Here is a 15,938-nt window from a genome sequence, read left to right as displayed (position 1 = left end):
TCAGATTCTGGCCTCGTTTATGACCCCTCTGAAAACAATGAAGGACACAGTATTCTTTTTTAAAAGAAGGGACCAGCTTTGTGACACTCCGCTTGTAATTGCTTGTGATTACCTCTGCTTTACACATTTGTGAGGACCTATGACACAGTTAAAATCGCCTGTGACCAGGATTTGTGTCCCATTCTCCAGCCCTATCTTGGTAGCCCTCTAAATTCATCACTTTCAAATATATATCCAGCTCACTTTGAAACCTGCTATGGATTCTGCCTCCACCACTCCCAGGCAGGTGTTCCAAATCCGAACAACTCTTCACTTCACCCTTAGCTCTCTCGCTGACTATATTGCAGTTGTGACCTCAAATTACTGACGTACTAGGATTATAGATGTTCCCTGAACTGGAAAGGGACCAATGTCCTGGGTGGAAAGTTTGCTCGAGTTGTTCAGGACATTTTAAACTAGTATGGGGGGGTGGGAACCTAAGCTATATACCGGAGGTGAGAGTTGATGGAGATGAGGCAATAGCAAGAGGTAGTGCCAGTGGGAAGGAATTTTCTTGGAAAGAACCAAGGGATCGGTTAGTGTGTATGTGCTTTATTGCATAGAGTATCAGGGATAAAAGTGATGAGCTTAGAGCATGGATCAGTACCTGGTGCTATGATGTTGTGGCCATAACAGAGATGTGGGTTTTTCAGGGGCAGGAATGGTTGCTGGATGTTCCAGGGTTTAGAACATTTAAAAAGAAGACGGAGGGGGAAAAAGGAGGGGGTGTAGCACTGCTAATCAGAGAGGGTATCACAGCTACAGAAGTTACCATTGTCGAGGAGGGTCTGCCTACTGAGTCAGTATGGGTGGAAATTAGGAACAGTAAGGGAGCAGTCACCTCATTAGGGGTTTACTACAGGTTCCCCAATAGCAGCAGGGAGATTGATGAAAGCATAGGTCGGCAGATTTTGGAAAAGTGTGAATGTAATAGGGTAGTTGTAATGGGTGACTTTAATTTTCCCAATATTGATTGGAACCTCCTTCGAGCAGATGGTTTGGAAGGACCTGTTTTTGTAAGGTGTGTTCAGGAGAATTTCCTAACTCAGTACGTTGACAGGCAGATGAGGGGAGAGGCCATTTTGGATTTGGTGCTCGGCAATGAGCTGGGACAGGTGTCAGATCTTGTGGTGGGAGAGCATTTTGGGGATAGTGACCACAACTGCCTCACATTCTACATAGCTATGGAGAAGGAGAGAAGCAGGCACAGTGGGAGGATATTTAATTGGGGAAAAGGAAACTATGATACTATCAGAAGTGCGTTGGGAAGCATGGACTGGGAGCAATTGTTCCATGGAAAGGGCACTATCGACATGTGGAGACTGTTTAAGGAACAGTTGTTGCGAGTGATGCATAAATATGTCCCTCTGAGACAGGCAGGAAGGGGTAAGATAAAGGAACCTTGGATGATGAGAGCAGAGGAGCTTCTCGTCAAAAGAAAGAAGGCAACTTATGTAAAGTGGAGGAAGCAAGGGTCTTGCTCAGCTCTAGAGGATTACAGGCAGGCGAGGAAGGAGCTCAAAAATGGTCTGAGGAGAGCCAGGAGGGGGCACAAAAAAGGCTTGGCAGAAAGGATTAGGGAGAATCCAAAGGCATTTTACATGTGTGTGAGGAATAAGAGAATGATAAAAAAAAGAGTAGGGCTGATCAGGGATAGCATAGGGAACTTGTGTATAGAGTCTGAGGAGGTAGGGGAAGCCCTAAATGAGTTTTTTGCTTCTGTCTTTACTAATGAAAAGGACCTTGTAGTGAATGAAACCATTGAGGAGCAGGTAAGCATGCTGGAACAGATAGAGATTGAGGAAGCTGATGTTTGAAAATTTTGACAAACATTAAGATTGACAAGTCGCCAGGGCCAGACCAGATTTGTCCTCGGCTGCTTTGGGAAGCGAGAAATGTGATTGCTTCGCCGCTTGCGAAGATCTTTGCATCCTCGCTCTCCACCGGAGTCGTGCCGGAGGACTGGAGGGAGGCAAATGTAATTCCTCTCTTCAAGAAAGGAAATAGGGAAATCCCCGGCAATTACAGACCAGTCAGTCTCACATCTGTCGTCTGCAAGATGTTAGAAAGGATTCTGAGGGATAGGATTTATGACTATCTGGAAGAGCATGGCTTGATTAAATGCAGTCAGCACGGCTTTGTGAGGGGCAGGTCATGCCTCACAAATCTTATTGAGTGCCTTGAGGATGTTACTAGACAAGTTGATGAGGGTCGAGCGGTGGATGTTGTGTATATGGACTTCAGTAAGGCATTTGATAAGGTTCCCCATGGTAGGGTCTTTCGGAAGGTCAGGAGGAATGGTATACAGGGAAATTTAGCTGTCTGGATACAGAATTGGCTGGTCAATAGAAAATAGCGAGTGGTAGTGGAAGGAAAATATTCTGCCTGGAAGTCAGTGGTGAGTGGTGTTCCACAGGGCTCTGCCCTTGGGCCTCTACTGTTTGTAATTTTTATTAATGACTTGGATGAGGAGATTGAAGGATGGGTCAGCAAGTTTGCAGACGACACAAAGGTTGGAGGTGTCGTTGACAGTATAGAGGACTGTTGTAGGCTGAGTGTGACATTGACAGGATGCAGAGATGGGCTGAGAGGTGGCAGATGGAATTCAACCTTGTTAAATGCGAAGTGATACATTTTGGAAGGTCGAATTTGAAAGCTGAGTACAGGATTAAGGATAGGATTCTTGGCAGTGTGGAGGAACAGAGGGATCTTGGGGTGCAGGTACATAGATCCCTTAAAATTACTACCCAAGTGGACAGGGTTGTTAAGAAAGCATATGGTGTTTTGGCTTTCATTAACAGAGGGATTGAGTTTAAGAGCTGTGAGATCTTGTTGCAGCTCTATAAAACTTTGGTTAGACCGCACTTGGAATACTGTGTCCAGTTTTGGTCGCCCTATTATAGGAAAAATGTGGATGCTTTGGAGAGGGTTCAGAGGAGGTTTACCAGGGTGCTGCCTGGACTGGAGGGCTTATCTTATGAAGAGAGGTTGACTGAGCTTGGACTTTTTTCATTGGAAAAGGAAGGAAGAGAGGGGACCTAATTGAGGTGTACAAGATAATGATAGGCATAGATAGAGTTGATAGCCAGAAACTTTTTCCCAGGGCAGAAATTGTTAACACAAGGGGTCATAGTTTTAAGCTGTTTGGTGGGAAGTATAGAGGGGATGTCAGAGGCGGGTTCTTTACGCAGAGAGTTGTGAGAGCATGGAATGCGTTGCCAGCAGCAGTTGTGGAAGCGAGGTCATTGGGGATATTTAAGAAACTGCTGGACATGCTTATGGTCACAGAAATTTGAGAGTTTGTGCATTAGTTTTACTTCACATGAGGATCAATGGTCGGCACATCATCGTGGGCTGAAGGGCCTGTTCTGTGTTGTACTGTTCTATGTTCTAGCTTGTAATGTGTAAGTGGCTGATTAATCCAATTACTCTTTGAAAGATCTCACATTGCTCATGAGTAGACCCTGCATGTTTAGAGATAAAATGTAGTGATTGTGGTGCTGGAAAAGCACAGCAGGTCAGACAGCATCCGAGGAACAGGGGAATTGACGTTTCGGCCATAAGCCCTTCATTAGGAATGAGGCTTGTGGGTCAGGGGGCTGAGAGATAAATGGGAGGGGGTGGGGTTGGGGGAAAGATAGCTGAGAATGCAATAGGTAGATGAAGGTAGGGGAGAAGGTGATAGGTCAGCGAGGAGACTGGCGTGGACAGATGGGAAAGGCGATGGACAGGTCAAGACGGCGGTGCTGAGTTGGAGGCTTGGGTCTGGATAATGTGAGGGGAGGGAAATAAGGAAAGTGTTGAAATCCACATTGATCCTGTGTGGTTGCAGGGTCCCAAGATGGAATATAAGGCATTCTTCCTCCAGGCGTCAGGTTTTTAATGTTTGGCAATAGAGTAAGCCCAGGATCTTCATGTCCTTGACTGTGTGGGAGGGGGAGTTGAAGTGTTCAGCCATGTGGCGGTGGGGTTGGTTGGTGCGGGTGTCCCAGAGATGTTCTCTGAAACAATCTGCAAGTAGGCGTCCTTGCAGTAGATAGATACAGTAGATAACATTGATGGGGGTACAGGTAAATTTTTGTCAGATGTGGATTCTTTGGGGGCTTGAAGGAAGTGAGGAGAGAGGTATGGGCGCAGGTTTTGCACTTCCTGCGATGGCTGGGGAAGGTACCGGGAGTGGGGTGTGGGCTGGTGGGGGATGTGGACCCGACGAGGGAGTTGCAAAGGGAATGATCTCTCCGAAACACTGATAGGGGTAGGAAGGGGAATATATCTCTGGTGGTGGTCCATTTGTAGGTGGCGGAAATGGCGGAGGTTGACTCTGGCAGTGGACTCCCTTTCTATTCGTTTAGAGAGGAATACAATTTCTGCGGCTCACTCTGTGTGTAGTCGTGGACATTTTCCATTTTCAGAGTACATTTGTGATTTGGAAAAGGATGAAGATAGCATTGTTCTTGCTTCGCAGAGTGAGTCGTGGGCTCAGCTGGGTTTTGAGCAGCCTGCCCTGAACCTCCATGCACCATTTTCCCTGAACGCTTTCTGTCAGCCCCATTAGTACTGAGCTTCTAAACTGTCTCACCCAGTCTTCATGAAAGTCAGCATCTCCCAATATTACTGTGAGTCCTGACCCTACAACTTAGCAATGTGTGATGCATTTTCCCCACATTTGCAGCCAGGGTGATTGTGACTGTTGTTGAAAATCCTCACACTGTGCTTGGGCGCTGCCCTTGACTGATTGTTCGAGACATAAAAACTGCAGGTGCTGGAATCCAAAGTAGATAGGCAGGAGGCTGAAAGAACATAGCAAGCCAGGTAGCATCAGGAGGTGGTGAAGTCAGTGTTTCTGGTATAACCCTTCTTCAGGACTGGGGCTAAGTGTGCAGGAGAGCTGCAGATAGGGCTCGTGGTGGAGTGGGGATCCCCACTTTGAGATGTGGCCATTTGGATGAAGCACATGTAGAGTGCTTGCAGCATAAGCTGCTGGCACCTGGCATAATGGTGAGATTGAGATAGCACAGTGCTGGATAGCAATATGACAGATAATTGCTGGCAACCCTGTCAAGCTGTCTGGCTTTCATCTGTGAGGCAAAACAGAATTAATGTGAACCTTTAAGTTCTGAATGAGATAGAGAAATGCAAAAATGCAAGGCATGGCAGAAGTGAAATGAGCATCTAAGTAGGCACAAAGTGAATCAGTGTGAAAAAAGCAAGTTAAGCCCACTGAGGTGCTGTCTGCTCCAGCCCACAAGTTGGTGCATGTCCCTGTGTGCAAGGTTACCTGGCGGTAGCGTCACAATGGCAACATGTTGCAAAATGCAACCTTGAAGTGGAGAACTGAACCATAAGTGAATTTGAGATGTGCCATGATGATGTGGTGAGGCTGTTGCTTGTCTAATGTGCAAATTGTTGGACGATGCAGGTTATTGCTGCCACTATTATCACTGATATGTGTAGTGCATAGTAGATCAACAGCATAATCACGAACTCTTGAAAATGTTACTTTTTAACATTTGCAGCACAAATCTTTTTCTTCATTCACTGTGTTCAGTTTGGGTTGTCTGACAGCATCACCATTCAGAACAGAGCGAAAGGCTCAAAACATGGCATCCATGGGGCACAATGGACCATCATCAGCAGAATTGCATGGAACTGCACTGACCTCATGACCCAGTGTATTACCTGCATTTCGACCATTGTATTAAACCTGGTTCAAAAAAATCTTGGAAAGAGGCCCTCCATGAGCATCATCAGGCAAACCCAAAAATGAGTTGGAGGCTTGAGTCTGGGATAATGTGGGGGGAGGGAAATAAGGAAAGTGTTGAAATCCACTTTGATCCTGTGTGGTTGCATGATGTGTGGTTGCATGGTCCCAAGATGGAATATGAGGCATTCTTCCTCCAGGCGTCAGGTTTTTAATGTTTGGTGATAGAGGAGGCCATCCTGAGTACCGAAAAATGAGTTGTCAACTTGAGTAAGCTACTTCACAAGTCTGTGCATGTCAAGCAATGGAAGCACTGTGCACTAGGCAGAGAAGGTGGAGTATACCAAATTCAAGCAGAGAGACAATGTTACAATTACAAGGGAACCTGCTCAATTTCTCTGTCCATTAAACAAACCCAACACCTCTCACTTCCTAAACATGGTACTTAGCATTATCACAGGATGGAAATTAAAGGAATTGGGTTTCATTCAGGCATGTTTCACATAGGCAATTATTTCTAGTCATGTACATTCTTGGTGTCCTGGGCCTCTGAATCTGTGCACAGATCAGACTTTCAATGGCATTTCCATCATTGAATCCCTGAATATTAACATCCTGGGGGCTACCAATGAGTAGAAACTGAAATTGACCAGCTGTATAAATTTAGTGTCTACAAGAGAAAATCTGATGTTGACATAACTAGATAAACAGTTCATAATTATTAGTTCATATTGAAACTTATTTATTTTCATATCAATTGCGATGTACTTTTCTAAAATCCTTTAATTATAAAGTGACTCTAGTTGCATTTGTGGCCACCATGGTTCAGTACTAGCTTTATTACCTCTCAATCAAATGACTGTGGGCATATTCCCAAAGTCAGAGATTTGAGCATAAGATCTCACCTGTGGCTTTAGTGCAGATCTAAAGGAGGGCTGCATTGTTTCGTGAGCCATCTTTCAGATGAGACTTTAAGCCAAAGCTTTACTGTCATTTTGGTGCATGTAAAAGGTCCCATGCATTACTGAAAGAAGGAAGGAGAGTTACCCCTTGTTTCCGAGCCAACATATATCATACACTTAATGTTTGAAATAGATGAACTGTTTATTATCTCCTGGCTGCTCATGATGCCTTGCTTTGTGCAAATTGGTGCCTGCCACCATAACCATGATTGTAGATGCAATCTTGTGATACTGCCATGAGCAGGATACAAAGCTGTGGGGGGGTTCAGTTGAGCAGAAGGACAAACATCAGCAGGATGAAAGTGAGGCCTTAATTTCTCCATACACTAATGGTGGGTTGAGCTTTAGACTGAAAGCAAAGGGAATCCCTGTTGCATATGTTTGTATATCATACATGCTCACTAAAAGGCCACTTGTCAGAGTCAAATTCTCTTTCCAATTAAGTTATCCACAAATGACCAATTCATGCCTTCACATTTGGGGAATAGGATTAAGGTTCAGCAGCAGCATGATCTGAAAGGGATTTCACTCTCTGGACGTGCTACTGATCTGTGATTTCAAAGAACAAATTCTGCAGATGTGTAGGTACTACTTTTAGTTACTTTTATATACTTTTAGTTACAAGTGCCACAGAATGTTTGCTCCATTTCATCACACACAGGGATGGATCATTGATGACACAACCAATAGAAGACCTGGCTGATAACACCTGCAAAGTGCAACCAAAAAGAGATGCAATGCTGCCCATGCCCCAACGAAAGCAACAAACGGTTAACTAATTAATTTTTAAAATATTTTCAGTCATGGCAAGTGGGCATAACTGCCTCAGCCAGGATTTATCACCCATCTATATCTGCACTTGAGGAGCTTGACAGTGAGTTTCCTTCATTTGCTGCAATCTATCTGCTGTAGATGGACCTGTGTTGCTGCTAGGAAGGAGTTGCAGGATTTTGACCCAGCAGCATTGAAAATACAGCAATATATTTCCAATTTAAGACTGTGTGGCTTCGAGGAAAACTTGTGGGTGTTGATGTTCTCGTGCATTTGCTGCTGTTTTCTTCAAAATGTTAGAATTGTGGGTTAGAAAGTGCTGCTAAAGGAGCTTTGGTCAGTTGCTGCAGTGCCTATTGCATTTGCATTGCTGCCACTGTGCATTGGAGGTAGAGGAAGTGAATGTTTATGGTAGTGGAGCAGGTCAAGCAGGTTGTTTTCTCCTGGATGGCACTGAGCTTCTTGCATGTTATTGGAGCTGTATTCATCTCGGCAAGTGGAAGGTATATTGTTACATGCCTGCCTTGAGAATTGTAGATGGTGGATAGACTGTGGAAAGACACGAGGTAAATTACTCTGTGCAGAATTCTTAGCCTCTGACCTGCTCTTCTATCCATTGTCTTTATATAGCTAGTCGATTTCATTTCCAGTCAGTGGTAAATCCCTGGGATATTGATTGTAGGATTTCAGCTACAGTAATGCCATTTCACATGAAGGGGAAATGGTTAGATTCCTTCTTGTTGGTGGTGGTCATTGCCTGGAGCTTGTCTAGCATGAATGTTACTTGCCACTACTCAGCCCAACCTGACTGTTGTTCAGTTTTTGTTACATATGGACATGGACTATTTCAGTAGCTGAAGAATCTCTGAAATGGTGAACATTGAATAGTCCCATTTTCTGCGTATTGCAGCTGAAACTATCCTGGGTAGATTAGATTAGTTTAGATTCCCTACAGTATGGAAACTGGCCCTTTGGCCTAACAAGTCCACACCAATCCTCCGAAGAGTAAGCCACCCAGACCCGTTCCCCTACCCTATATTTACCCCGATAATGCGCCTAACACTATGGGCAATTTAGCATGGCAAATTCACCTGACCTGCACATCTTTGGATTGTGAGAGGAAACCGGAGCACCCGGAGGAAACCCACACAGACACGGGAAGAAACTCCACACAGTCACCCAAGTCAGGAATTGAAACCTAGTCCTTGGCGCTGTGAGGCAACAGTGCTAACCATTGAGCCATCATGCCACCCATTTGGGTGCTACCCAGATGGGTTATTGCAGTGATGTCTTGGGTCAGAGATGATTGACCTCTGACAGGTATCTTCCTTTGTGCTCAATATGACTGCAACCACTGGAAAGGTTTCCCATCATTCCTAATTGATTTCAGTTTTGGTAAGACTCCTTGATGCCTTTCTCATCCAGATGTTGCCTTGATCTCAAGGTTTTTAACCTCATCTCATCTTTGGAATTCAACTTTCTTGTCCAGATTTGTACCAAGCTTGTAACAGGGTCAGAAGTTGAGTTGCCCTGACAGAATCCAAATTGAGATCATTGAGTTGGTTATTGCTGAACAACTACTGCTTGATTCCACCTTCAAAGGTTCCTGCTGATTATCGAGAGTAGACTGATGGAGCGGTAATTGATTGCATTAAATTTATCCTAGATGTTGTGGTGAGGTTTGCTGTCAATAGTGGTGCACATGTTTTCACTAGTATCGCTGGAATGTTGTTGGAATTTTTTGGCTTTATGGTACCTAGTGTTTTCATCCACCCCTTGACATAATATGGAGTGAGTCAAATTGCCATCCATGAGGCTGGGGACCTCTGGAAGAGGCTGAAATGAATCAGTCAGTTGACAGTTCTAGCTGCAGATGGTTGCAAATGCTTTAGCATTTAATCATTTCAGACAGCTAGAGCTGAGAGTTAATTCCCTGGACTGCTCAGGCAAATTATTTCAATAGTCTCCAGAATAAGTGTGATGGTAACTTGAAATTTTTAAGATTATTTTGGTGTGCAGCGCCCTCCACCACCTCTACTTTGGATAGAAGGGAGGTATTCACAGAAGTGAAGAGTGAGGGATCCGATTGATTCTTGAATAAGGAGAATCAAAAGCATAGATGGTTGCCAGGAAAGCGCCGTGTTGTTAATGAATGATGGAGAAGCTCAAGACACCTCATTACGCTATTTGTAATGTTTATATATCTCCTCTGATAAGTGGTAGGACAAATGATATGAGCAAATTGGAAAGGAATGGTGCGGATGCAATAACAGACACCAGAACAATGGTACAATGGTGCTGAAAGGCCTATGACAAGCACATCACCACCAGTTTTGAGGCTGAATGATTCATCACCTTATCTTGACACAACTATGGGTTGTTGTCCTCTGTTGAGTGAGCATGGCCTTCCCTCATGGGTGTGTATATTTTGGTTCATTACATTGTTCCTTTTGTCCTGGAGGCTGCATTCTGTTTTACATTTTCACGTTAACAGTGCACTGTGCCCAAGGCCATTATCCAGCACGGCACCCTCCATTGTTCACAATGCTCCTCATGGATGTATGTTGAATTAGCTGACCACCACATGAATATATTGGAAAAACCTTCCTGCCTACAAACGAATGTTATGCACACTGCCCCTCTGTTACTGTACTTATATTCCAAAGCAGAACAATTCAGAAGTACTTAATTGACTGGGAAATGTTTTTGGATGTGCTGTGTATATGTAAACGTACATCTTCCTTTGTCTTTACATTGCATATGAAAAGGTTTGTAAAATTCTTGAATTGGCTATAGTGGATGTATAGAATAACTGGATGAACTATATGCTTGAATAAAGCTAGTCTTCTGTCATATGTGCTGGGGCCATAAAATTAAAACATAACAGGGAGTAGCACATTGCAATGTCACTGAACTAGGAATCCAAAACCCTAGACTAATGTTCTGGGGACATAGTTTTGTTTCCCACTATGATAGATGGTAGAATTTAAACTCAGCAAATATCTAGAATAAAAGACTCCCTAATAGTGACCATGTACCCATTGTGGAATTTAAACTCAGGAAATATCTGGCATAAAAGACTCCCTAATCGTGACCATGTAGCCGTGGTTCATGAAAGATCTTTAGGAAAGAAAATCTGCCATCCTTACCTGGTCTGGCCTACTCGTAACTCCAAGCCCATAGTAATATGATTGACTATTAAGTGCCTCCTGTGCAGTTAGTAATAGGCAATAACCGTTGGCCTAACTCTGACATGTCTGTCCCATGAACTAATTTAAAAAACTTATCAATTCACTTTTGTCAATAAATAATCTTTGCGAATTTTTAGTCCTGATCTTGATGTACATGAGAAACACAATTACGAAGACAATATTATATTGTGTATTATCACGGTTAAGTTATTGTTTGTTGTAATTGATGCATGATCTGTAAAACTGAAGGAACAGCAGAAAATGTAACCCATAAACTCATTTCCCTAATTGTTGATTTCATAAAACCCAGAGCACATGAGAGTGGTTCTGATAGCTAAATGGAAAATCTGAAGCTAATAGAAAAACTAATGGCCATTCAAATTTAAAATCAAGGCCTAAGAATTAATCAGAAGCTCATATGTCATTATATTGCCTTACTTAAATATGCACAGTGAAAACAAGCTAAAAATGAAAATGTTACTTTGTTGAAATGATTAATTAAAGAGAACCAAAATATCACGAGTTAAGTATTCTTAGAATTAGTTTTTCTTATATTCCACAGCTGAAGGATATCAAATCAGCAGATCAAAAAACCACGTTTTTACATTTCTTGGCACAAATTTGTGAGGAGAAATATCCAGATCTTTTGAAGTTTCCAGATGATCTGCAAAATGTGGACAAAGCAAGTAAAGGTAATGACTACTTTTTATATTGCAAGACCAATTAAAGAATATTATCAAAATGATGGAACATTAATTTCAAATGAAATGATGACCAGACCTTTGGGTTATAAATATATGGGCAACAGCAATTTGGTGTATAAATTGTTGTTTACGCATGGAGTTACATCAACGTCAAAAGTAGGTAATGAAGACAGAAAATGCTAACATTCTCAGGCCTGACAATATCTATGGAGAGAGAAACTGTGTTAGCCTTTTATCAGAACTATGAAAGGTTAGAGATTTAATAGGTAAACGAAAGCGGGAAAAGAACAAAATGTGATGTTATTCATAAAACCAGAAGAAATTTATGTAGGACCTTCAACATAAGAAAAAATCCCAAAAGACAATAAAAGAGAGTTGGGAAACAGTCATCAATAGAGAAACAATTAAATTCGGGACAATGAAAAGCTTGGAATTTAGGAAACACAGAAATCTCAGAAGATTTAGATTGGAGAAGATTACTCACATACGAAGTATTACAACTAGACCCCAGGTGAGGTTCCCCAGCAGTTAACAATCCAAGATGGCAACAATTGAGTCAGCAGCGTCTGTCTCCAGAGCACAACTGTTCATGGCTCATACAGCGCCTCATCGTTGTCTTTCCAACTCGGTCACCTTTTCTTTGTTTTGGTTGCTCTGGGGCCTCCTCCTGATGTCCTCCTGCAGGATGATGGGGCCCTATGTGTCTCCATCCACACTCCATCTTGGGTGGCAGCATCAGAAGACAAATCAGGATCCCATTGGTTGTTTTGGAGCCCAGATCCCGTCGGTCGGTTCGGAGCCAAGATCCTGTTGGTCGGTTTGGAGCCAGGATCCTGTCGGAGGAGGAGGTGCAGAATCCACACAGTGAGAGCGTCTCCAGCTCGGAGGCGGTGGACATGGAAGTGATGGTGCTGGTAACAGTAGAGAAGGAACAGGTTTTCCAGACCCAGGAACGATGTCGGACAACAGCGACTGAAGGAGTAGAGAGAGTGAAGGCTGTGGAGAGGGAAAGATGAACTTTTGAAGCTGTTTCAGTTTTATTAATATTCATTAAATATTAATTTATTCAGTATTTTGCCATTTATACAAGTTGTTTAGTAATTTATTCTGTAATCCAAGATGATGCTGGAAAGTGGCGACATTATCCGCTTACCATTGTCGTACAAGTGACAATATTAAATAAATCTAAATTGAGTACATTTCGCTTCCAGACAGGATACTACTATGTTCCCAAGTGAGGAGGAATGAACTGGTTCCCTTTCCCTTCTTCACCCACTCTCTGGGTTGGTTGTGATAAGGTTAATTTAAAAAAAAACTTCCATTCTGGATATCTTTCTCCCAGACCAAATTAATTTACGGTTTAAAAGCAGCCAATTTAGCAGATCCTTCCTCAATTAACAGAAGGGGAAAGTTTATTTGTCACCACATAAGAAAAACACGAACACTACATATACAATCCAACAAGAAATGAGCGGTGAGTCCAAAAAAGTGAATATCAAAGATAGCTTTGTGGTTCAGTCTCTGTATTGTTCATGAGAAGTGGATATTTGGAAGTTGCAGCCATTGTAGTGATTACTGGTACCATTGACATTGGTGTTCAAAATTTGGGAGAAGATTTGTAGCTTGGGTGCTCGTTGTTATGGTTCTGTTCGCCGAGCTGGTAATTTGTGTTGCAGACATTTCGTCCCCTGTCTAGGTGACACCCTCAGTGCTTGGGAGCCTCCTGTGAAGCGCTTCTGTGATGTTTCGTCCAGCATTTCTAGTGGCTTGTCTCTGCCGCTTCCGGTTGTCAGTTCCAGCTGTCCGCTGCAGTGGCCGGTATATTGGGTCCAGGTCGATGTGCTTGTTGATTGAATCTGTGGATGAGTGCCGTGCCTCTAGGAATTCCCTGTCTGTTCTCTGTTTGGCTTGTCCTATAATAGTAGTGTTGTCCCAGTTGAACTCATGTTGCTTATCATCTGTGTGTGTGGCTATGAAGGATAGCTGGTCATGTCGTTTCGTGGCTAGTTGGTGTTCATGGATGCGGACCGTTAGCTGTCTTCTTGTTTGTCCTATGTAGTGTTTTGTGCAGTCCTTGGATGGGATTTTGTACACTACATTGGTTTTGCTCATGCTGGGTATCGGGTCCTTCGTCCTGGTGAGTTGTTGTCTGAGAGTGGCTGTTGGTTTGTGTGCTGTTATGAGTCCTAGTGGTCGCAGTAGTCTGGCTGTCAGTTCAGAAATGTTTTTGATGTATGGTAGTGTGGCTAGTCCTTTGGATCGTGGTATATCCTCATTCCGTTGTCTTTCCCTTAGGCATCTGTTGGTGAAATTGCGGGGGTATCCGTTTTTGGCGAATACATTGCAGAGGTGTTCTTCTTCCTCTTTTTGCAGTTCTGGTGTACTGCAGTGTGTTGTGGCCCTTTTGAACAGTGTCTTGATGCAATTTCTTTTGTGTGTGTTGGGGTGGTTGCTTTCGTAGTTTAGGACTTGGTCTGTGTGTGTGGCTTTCCTGTAAACCTTTGTGGTGAATTCTCCGTTCGGTGTTCTCTGTATCATCACGTCTTGGAATGGGAGTTGGTTGTCCTTTTCTTTCTCTCCAGTGAATCGGATTCCTGTGAGTGTGGCGTTGATGATCTGGTGTGTGTTCTCTATCTCTGTGTTTTTAATGATTACAAAGGTATCATCTACATATCTGACCCCGAGTTTGGGTTGAATTTGCGGTAAGGCTGTTTGTTCTAACCTTTGCATTACCGCTTCTGCTATGAGTCCAGAGATGGGTGAGCCCATGGGGGTGCCGTTGATTTATTCATATATTTGGTTGTTGAATGTGAAGTGTGTTGTAAGGCACAGGTCCAGTAGTTCTTTGTTGATAGGTTCCCCGTCTTGTTGTCTGTTCTGTATGTCCAGCAGGTTGGTTATTGTTTCTCTGGCTAGGGTTTTGTCGATAGAGGTGAACAGTGCCGTTACATCAAATGAGACCATAGTTTCTTCCTTGTCTATGTGTATATTTCTGATGATGTCCAAGAATTCCTGTGTTGACTGTATCGAGTGTCTGGATCCGCTGATCAGGTGTTTCAGTTTCTGCTGTAGTTCTTTAGCCAGTTTGTGTGATGGTGTCCCTGGTAGTGATACTATGGGTCTGAGTGGGATGTCTGGTTTGTGCACTTTAGGTAGTCCATAGAATCTGGGGGTGTTGTTGCTTTCAGGTTTCATTCTCTGTAGATCAAACCTGGTTATCCGTCCGTTTTTTTGTAGGTTCCTCAGTGTGTTGTTTATCCTGTTGGTGAGCTGTGGGGTGGGGTCAAACTCCCTCTTTTGGTAGGTGTTGGTATCTGCAAGTAGTTGTTGCACTTTTTGGATGTGGTCTGCTTTGTCCAGGATGACCGTCATTCTGCCTTTGTCTGCTGATAGTATGATTATGTTCTTATCGTTTCTTAGTGATTTTAGTGCTTCCCTCTCCTTGGTGTTGAGGTTATGTATTTGTCTTTTCCTTGTTATCAGGGGTACGATACTTTGTCTCACTGTTTGTTGTGTCTCTTCTGTCTGTCCATTGTTCCTGAGTGTGCATCCTAGTGCTGCTAGGAAGTCTGCTGTCTTGGAGTCCCTGTGTTTGTAGTTGAGTCCTTTGGCCAGTGTTGTTCTTTCCATGTCTGTGAGCTGTCTGTGGGAGAGGTTTCTAACCCAGAAGTGTGTTGTGGCGTCCTCTCTGTTGTGTGTTAGTTTGGCCATTTTTTTCTTTTAGTGCCAGTTTTTTGCAGTGTGGTCCTGTTCTGTACTATGGTGACGGCCTGTTCTATGGTCTGGGTCCATTCCTGATTGGTGGTTTTTTAAATTAATGATTTTTGGCGTGCAATTTCTTGTCTGTATTTGTGTAGTCTGTTGTGTGCGTCTGTAATCATTATCTGGATCATCCTGAATCCGTTCTGTCTGGCTGTGTCCCTGGCTTGTGTACAAAATCCCATGCAAGGACTGCACAAAACACTACTTAGGACAAACAAGAAGACAGCTAACGATCCGCATCCATGAACACCAACTAGCCACGAAACGACACGACCAGCTATCCTTAGTAGCCACACACTCAGATGACAAGCAACATGAGTTCGACTGGGACAACACTACTATAATCGGACAAGCCAAACAGACAACAGCCAGGGAATTCCTCGAGGCATGGCACTCATCCACTGATTCAATCAATAAGCACATCGACCTGGACCCAATATACCGACCATTGCAGCGTACAGCTGGAACTGACAACCGGAAGCGGCAGATACAAATCACTATAAATGCCAGAGGAAACATCACAGAAGCGCTTCACAGGAGGCTCACCTAGACAGGGGACGAAACGTCTGCAACACAAATTTCCAGCTCGGCGAACAGAACCACAACATTGACATTGGTAACTGACTTGTTAGTTTTACAAATCGCAGTTTTATAGGCTGATTGAAGTTCCACTGTTCTGATTTGTTTTTAACTGGTTCACAACACTCTGAGTGGGGGAGGGTCTTGCTTTGACTGGCTGCTAGCTTGCTGAATTCAAGCATTCAAAGTAAGTGAGGGTCTTTGTCTCCAACACAGGGATAACCAAGGG

General features: G+C 43.4%; 1 protein-coding gene across 3 annotated transcripts in view; it reads left to right on the top strand.

The window, feature by feature from the left end:
* LOC140481653 (protein diaphanous homolog 3-like) overlaps window positions 1–15,938 on the top strand; it is a 604,739-nt gene that overhangs the window by 422,139 nt on the left and 166,662 nt on the right. For all 3 annotated transcript variants that reach the window (XM_072578185.1, XM_072578184.1, XM_072578186.1), the window contains exon 22: window positions 11,227–11,356. In XM_072578185.1, coding sequence (XP_072434286.1) covers window positions 11,227–11,356 — 130 coding nt within the window. The remainder of the gene's footprint in view (window positions 1–11,226; window positions 11,357–15,938) is intronic.

Source organism: Chiloscyllium punctatum, chromosome 9 (assembly GCF_047496795.1).
Source record: "Chiloscyllium punctatum isolate Juve2018m chromosome 9, sChiPun1.3, whole genome shotgun sequence".
Classification (NCBI taxonomy): Eukaryota; Metazoa; Chordata; class Chondrichthyes; order Orectolobiformes; family Hemiscylliidae; genus Chiloscyllium; species Chiloscyllium punctatum.
The sequence above is the reverse complement of the archived record's forward strand: the minus strand, read 5'-3'. Positions and strand labels throughout refer to the sequence as shown.